At 38.3% G+C, this 7,556-nt stretch overlaps 1 protein-coding gene across 50 annotated transcripts in view; it reads right to left on the reverse strand.

Annotated features, from left to right (window-relative positions):
* The window catches only part of TRDN (triadin), a 233,660-nt gene that overhangs the window by 115,732 nt on the left and 110,372 nt on the right, over positions 1 to 7,556 (reverse strand). For 48 of the 50 annotated variants that reach the window (XR_010471337.1, XR_010471336.1, XR_010471335.1 and 45 more), the window contains 2 exons: positions 6,849 to 6,914; positions 5,955 to 6,017 (listed from right to left, as the gene is read on the reverse strand). Coding sequence is in view for 47 of the 50 variants with exons in the window: in XM_065056785.1 (XP_064912857.1) it covers positions 5,955 to 6,017; positions 6,849 to 6,914 (129 nt within the window). In the remaining 3 variants the exon portion in view is untranslated. The remainder of the gene's footprint in view (positions 1 to 5,954; positions 6,018 to 6,848; positions 6,915 to 7,556) is intronic. The other 2 variants (XM_065056823.1, XM_065056799.1) reach the window with 1 other exon arrangement.

Below are 7,556 nucleotides of genomic sequence, written 5' to 3' on the forward strand. Positions count from 1 at the left end.
TTGGGGTTTTTTTTGCGAATTACAAAAACTGGCCTTTAAAGCAAAGAAAGTACAGTTGATGAAAAGGCATCTCTGGTCAACTCAAACAAAGAATCACTGGGACCTGGTAGGTCTTGTTTGCTCTTGCCTGATCACCTCCACTCTGATCTGCCTACCTAGTACTATGACATCACTCCTCCAAAGCATGATGCAACATAGACTTTCCCACCAGCTACATGATCTCACTGGATTCCAGGGTAGTAAGAACAACCTGGTTAACCTGATTCTGTAGCAGTCATAAAGTAATGTTTTCCATTTTTACATCTAAGTTTAACTTTTATTTTTTCATGAATGCGGACTGGGTTTGTTTGATTGTTATGGTGACATCTTTTAAATGTACCTCAGCATTTGTAACTTTTCCTATTCAGGAGACACAGATTTACTTTGACATCTAGAGACACATCACCACTCCCCTCCTCTGCTGACACTGCCTGGTGTGAAACATATAAAATGGAATCATGTATCATAGATATATCTTTGTCACTGTCATATCTTTATCAATTATATGGACAAAAGGATTGAGTGTAGCCCCAGTAAGTTTGCATGTGACACCATGGTTAGGAATGTTGATTTGTTTGTGGGTAGGAAGGCTCTACAGAGGGATCTGCACTGGCTGCATTGATGGGTTGAGGCCAGCTGTATGAGGTTTAACAAGGCCAAGTGCCAGGTCCTGCACTTGGGTCACAACAACCCCAGACAGCCCTACAGGCTTGGGGAAGAGTGGCTGGAAAGATGCTCGGTGGAAAATGCTCTGGGGGTGTTGCCGACACCTGGCTGAACATGAGCTAGCAGTAGTGCCCAGGTGGCCAAAAAGGCCAACAGCATCCTGGCTTGTATCAGGAATAGTGTAGCCAGCAAGACCAAGGAAGGGATCTTCCTCCTGTACTCAGCACTGGTGAGGCCACACCTTGAACACTGTGTTCAGTTTTATGCCCCTCAGTACAAGAAAGACATTGAAGTGCTGAAGAGAGTTCAGAGAAGGGCAACGAACCTGGTGAAGGGTCTGGAGCACAAGTCTTATGAGGACTGGCTGAGGGAACTGGGGCTGCTTAGTCTGGAGAAACGGAAGCTGAGGGGAGACCTTATTACTGTTTAGAACTGTCTGAAGGGAGGATGTAGCATGGGGAGTGTTGTTTTCTTTTCTCAAGTAACAAGTGATATGGTAAGAGGAAATGGCCTCAAATTGCACCAGGGGGTCTTTTCCAACATAAATGACTCTATGATTTTATGACAGATGCAACTGTAACACTGGATGTGCAATCATTGGTCCTTAGTAATGGCTTGGATGCTGTTAGGAGCATGCATGTACTGATACAACAACATACAAGTCAGATCATGTTCCCCAATCTGCACACCAAGACCTTGACTTGTTTTATCTGGGCTTAGCAGAACTGTTCAGGGAAGTAACTGGGTTAAAAATCCTTAAACTCTATGTCACTAAGGGTCAGAGCCTAGGTATTCTTGAAGCCTTGTCAAGCTGATCAGGACTTACGTTTCTAAGCAAAATGTTTGCTTGTAAAACATAATATGCATTGGTTGGTGTCCCTGGTTTTTCATTAGGGAAATAATGATAAAATGTGAAAATTTGGGATCTTTAATCCAGCTAGAATTGCTTTGGCATCCAGAAGATATTTATCATGAGTTCCATGGACAACTGGCCTGGGTGATGCGTCTGATATCTGAGTTTCTCTGCGTTGAAAGTGGAGATAAAGGCATTGACTATCCTTCCAAAGTGGTTCTAACATTTACTATCAAAAAATGCTATGCAAGACCTAGGTATTTTTGTTCCCATTATTATTTGAAATTATGCAGCAATAACAGGAAGGTAAGATCATCAATGATAGCTGAGCAGAGATTTAGTTAGGAAATGGTGTGATGACCCAGACTGGTTATAAGCTCATTTATATCTTACCTTATTTGTTGTGAAAAACAAAACAAAGTGGAAAGGAGTTTGCTGCAAGAAAACTTAAAGGCAAAATCTCTGTTTGAACATCATGAATTTTTAGGAAAGCTGATACAAGAAGAGGCAGAAAAGCTTCAGACCGTTGAGCCTCAAAAAGCGACCACAAAGAAACACTCTGCAAGCAAACTATGAGTGCCTGAAAACATCAGTCTCTACATATTCATTTTCATGGAGGGTTTGGCACCAAAGCTTTGACAGAGGATGGTCCTCTTTCTCAGTCAGACTTCAGGATGGTGCCCTCCGAGTCGATGTGTCCCAGTCACCAGGAGCTTTAGGAGAACCTGGCAGAGGCTTGTCTCTGCTGAAGCTCAGCAAGGCCCTTCATGGGGATTTGGAGATGCAGCTCCTTCTTTAGCCAGAGTAGTGCTGGATAGATTTTTGTAATATGTTTTGAAGTGACTGTGCCAGACCCTTGTGTCTGATGATTATGTTTGTTTAAGCAAGACCTCTGAGTTTGTAACAATGGAGTTATCTATTTTTCAGGACAATTAACACAATGTATTTCTACGAGCTGAAGGTCAGAGGATTAATGTGTTTTTTTCTACAATGCATTTTTAAAAGCTAATTAAGAATCATTCAGTTCACTCTGTACTAAAGACTGAGAACATTTCACATTAGATGACTCTTACTCCTCTGCAGCAGCAGAAAAATAGAGAAAGAGAGAGAGGAAGGGAGGAAGATGGAGGAAGAGTGAGCTGGCATGAAAATAAAAAAAATATCACAGGGATGCAGTTAATGAAGAGTAATAAAAAACTCCATTCTAGTAACACTAGAGATATAATTGTCTCCTGGACAAAAGGGCTAATCTAAAATATTAATCAGCAAAAATATTCAGTGCTTGCAATCACAAGCATTCCTTGTTAGAGGGAGAGAGATGGAGAGAAATAGAGGGAAGAGCTGCTCTCAGAAAATTATTTTAGGAATGTTTTTATCACCTATTGCTTACAGAGCATGTCTTCCTCTCTCTCTTGCACAGCCTTGACAGCCTGTACACAGCACTGTTCCTCTGTGGGGAAAGCCTGGTTAATGGGCATCCTGTCAGAGACGAGTCCTCTGGGAGGAGGTGTGTGGGGGTAAGGAGCAGAGGTGGGACAGGGGCGCCAGGCAGCCAGGCCCTGGAGAGGAGCTGCCTGCTGTCATGGGGAGGTGCGTGGTGGTGAGGAGGCAGCAAGCCCTGCATGCACCTCAGTATCACGGATTGCAAGGGCTGGGGGAAGCAAAATGCAACATGGAGTCAGAGGCATCCAGAGGTAACGTACGTGAAAGCCAGGGAGAGGAGTTTTATTTTCATGTGGTGGCCTCTGCCTAGCCTTTTAATGGGAAAAGGTAAGAAAATTGGAAGCTGTTCCTATGCTCTTGCATTTGGATGCTTATCTATGCTGCTGATTCAAGCGCTCTGAGGCTCATTTGCAGTGTCGGCCCAAAGCATGTAAATACTATCAGACATTGAGGTGCCTCATTTCAAAATTGGGCTATGCACTGCTATTCTGTTGATCAAATGTGGCAATTATTTCAGGCTTAAAACCTTTTAGGGATAACAATATGTGCTGCCAATCAAAGCTAGAAAGTACATGTGCATTCAAAGAGCAAGCTGAATGAGGAATAACAGCAACACGTGTAGCTAGAATATATTATGGATTACCATCCTCTTACAAAAGGGCTAGTATATCCTTCAAAATGCAGCAACCTGCAGAGCTAATAAAAGGGACAGAAATGTGTGAATATCTTCATTTGACTAATTTGTGTCTTCATTGTGGATAAACTGCATCTGAAAACTAAGTGCCATACAGCTGCTTGCTCACTCTCCACCCACAGCAGGGTAAATGTGAGAAAAATCATGGACTGAGATCAGAACAGTTTAATTATTTAAATAAAATATAATAACAATAGCAATAATAGTAATTAAAAGGAAAATAACAAAGAGAGAGAAAAAAACCCCAAGAAATACAAATAATGCCAACGAAAAAAATTATTTACCACCAAAGAACTGATGCTCAGCCAGTCCTTGAGCAGTGACACCCTGGCCAACCTTCCCCCTAGATTTATTGTTGAGCATGATGTCATGTGGTATGGAATATTCCTTTGGTCAATTGGGGTCAGTTATCCCAGCTGTGTCCCCTCTCATTTTTTGTGCACCCCCAGTCCACTCGCTGGTGGGGTGGTGTGAAAAGCAGAAAAGAGCTTGACTCTGTGTAATCCCTGTTCAGCAACAATTAAACATCCCTAAATTATCAACACCATTTCCAGCACAAATAAAAAATGCAGCCCCATGATAGCTACTATGAAAAAAATTAGCTCTATCTCAGCCCAAAGCAGCATATTCTTTCTAGCATTGTTAGGATGACTCACTGGGTTTAGCAACAGCTTGTGAAGATAAACATATTAACAACTTTATGCCGTAGTTCTGCTATAAAATGTAATCTTTTACAATTTTATATTCTCAAGTGAAATACTAGCTAGGAACCAGAAAAAAAATTAGAAAACCTATTTGAATTGTCAGCTTTTTTTTACATCTGTTTTTTTTACATTTAAATATGCAACTTAATGTGGAAAGGAGTATTCCCTTTCATCCCTATCCTTCCCCAGTGTGCCATTCCCTACTATAAAAGACTGAGACATATTTAAATACAGGGCTACCAGGATAATACTGCAATGTATCCCATATCATTCTGTGCAGTTTTATGTCGTACCAAACATAAATTAATATTTTTATATGCATCGAAAACACTTTGATAGGAGAGCGTATGTAGAGCATGTTACGACTCAATGACAAGGAAGCCAGTTGCATATTGAAATTTGCTCATGTAAACCACAATGTTAGTAAACAATGGGATATGTATACTTTCAGTTTTTGATAAAATGCAACAGATTTGAATAATTAGATAACAGAGCACAAGGCTTGCCTTGAGGACATAGTAACTATAGCCCTGAATCTTTCAGTCCTATATTAAAACTTTCTCCATGGTTTTAGACATCAGTCTAGTTTACATCTGAGTACTCAGGTTCATCTGAGTACTTTAAGGCTTGTAGGTTATATAGAAAGTGTCTGACAAAACAGCAAGTAGTACCAATGTTTCTAGGTGTTAAGGTGATGATCAAACAAACAGACTGATCATTTTGTTTCTCCCTGATTTTTATGTGACTTGATTTTAATGAGACAGTTTCACAGATTGCGTCACTTACTGAAGATATGTTTGCATTTGTGGATTAAACATACTTGCAAATTTACTGAAATAACAGTGAAGAAATTTACAATAATTCTAGTACAGAAAAGACAGAAATGTTAATTTTTAATCTTACTGAAAAATTAATATTTTGATGCTAAATAACATGAAACGCCATTTATTAGTTTCAGGACATTGACTAACTTTAAAAAAAAAATAACCTCTCCCAACTTTCTGGGCATGGATAAACCCTCAGTAAGGTAACTGTCTATTTTCTACCACATTAAGTGGCTTGATATGTTGTTGTTTCTGTTTATTACTTAAAATGACCTGAATTTGTGAAATAATTCATGCAAATATTTATGCACTCCGTTCAGTCTCTTCCATGCCATGCACCCATTAAAACTACTTATGCTCTGGGCTGATTTAGTGTGTAGGGTAAACAGTGTTTCTAATGTTTTTGTAAAGATCCCAAGCTCACAGAATTGAAAATTATATATAGTATATACATATACGTATATGCATATATATAATATTAAAATACTGTATATCTAGTGTATAATGGAAACACATTACACACACACACACACATATATATATATGTATATATATATATATATATATATATATAAAAATACACTGTGAGAAGTGATACATATATCTCCAGATTGGATTCTTAAGTGATAATGAATTTCATACACTCCTGTCTCAAATGCTTAAAGCCAGAAAGGGGTTACACTAAATAGTCAGATATCTACTGCAGAGAAAGACAGACTTCGATTTCTTACCTGCTTTCTTAATTTCAGGGACAGTTGTCTTCTCGTGAGCTTTCTCTTTTTTTCCTTCTTTTTCTATGATTTAATTAAATAAAGTAATTTGATATGCTAGAACTCTGAATCACACACTCAAATATGCAGTCAGCCAAATCCTGGTGGGCACATGCTTAAAAAAACGTGGCTTATTTGGGAATTTAGTTCAGATTATTCCCTTATAGCACTTGCACTCAACTAGCCAGGGAGCAATCAGTTGAAAATGAAAATTAATCACTATGCATCAACTATGGATGATTTGGACCTTTAATAATTCATCAAAGGCTGGGCAAAAATCATCAGTGCATGAATGTGGTACCTTTTAGTTTAAGCTCCAGTAGCAATGAAATCATTAAAAAATAATAAATGACATAAATATTTTTCCATGAAAGCAAGACTTTAGTGGATTTTAGATGCTTCCTGGGCATGAATGATACAAAAGGTTATTTGGTTTTGTTACTGCAAGTTTTGATTGTGATTCTATGAAATGAACAAATAAATAAACAAATCTGTCTTGCCTTCAGAAAGTGGTGTACCATGAACTGAGTGGTATCTCCTGTGAGTTTTGTGTATGGAAGTAGTACTATGTCCTGTGATATATAGGGACTCCATTAGATTTTTTAACAAGCCCATAGATGGCCACCAAACAGGACTTTTTATTTGTCACAGAAAGAGTTTAGAAAATATTGGACACCAAACAACTCAGGCATTAGATATTCAAGAGTGGTGACATACAAATAGTGACTAATCAACTAAGGGAGGGTAAATACAGAGCCATAAACCTAGGATTAACCTATGAAAACAAACAGGATTGGAGCCAGGGGTGGGAGTAAAAGCTGAATGAAGCCAATAAGAAACATTTCCAAACCATACCTTTCTTCTTTGTTTCAGTTGCCACCCTGCTTACATCAATCTTCTTCTTCTTCTCCTCTTTTCTCTCTAAAAAAAGAAACAGAAGTTCAGCTGAGTACCTTTATATATATTATATATATACACACACACATATGTATGTATCCATATATATTTGGTATGAGGATTCTTGACTAACTGCGATAGGCTCGAGATTTGATAAACTGGTCATTTATTTAGGAGTTTATTAGCAGCAGGTCAGAAATACAGCTTAATACTCAGAGAGTGAATGTGACACTGAGGATAGAAATGGAAGCAGGTAATTTCTTAAGTGTTATTTCAGGAAATTATATCCATTAACCTGATGTAACTAAGAGTTTATTGTAGTGATTCAGTAACCATGCAGATGTTCTGCTTCTTTTATGAAATCTGACTGAATGGCAGCAAAACTTGCAAGTGGTACTTTGGAATTAAGTGCAGAATGCCATGAAAAACCTGCATATAATATATATCTTTATGACACTTTTTATGAATTGAACCTTTAAAACTGTCATTACAGGACTTCTGTTATTCATGGACAATCGCAGACAAAGCATCGTCTGCAAAGGAACATGACTTGTTCATTTAAAAGCATCTGTCTCTATTTTGTCAGTTAATTGGGCCACAGAAACAAGGAGGCTTTGCTTTTTTTTTTTTTTTTTTTACAAAAAGCTACAACAATTTAATTACTTA

The sequence above is a fragment of the Columba livia genome, chromosome 3, assembly GCF_036013475.1.
Source record: "Columba livia isolate bColLiv1 breed racing homer chromosome 3, bColLiv1.pat.W.v2, whole genome shotgun sequence".
NCBI classification, from domain to species: domain Eukaryota; kingdom Metazoa; phylum Chordata; class Aves; order Columbiformes; family Columbidae; genus Columba; species Columba livia.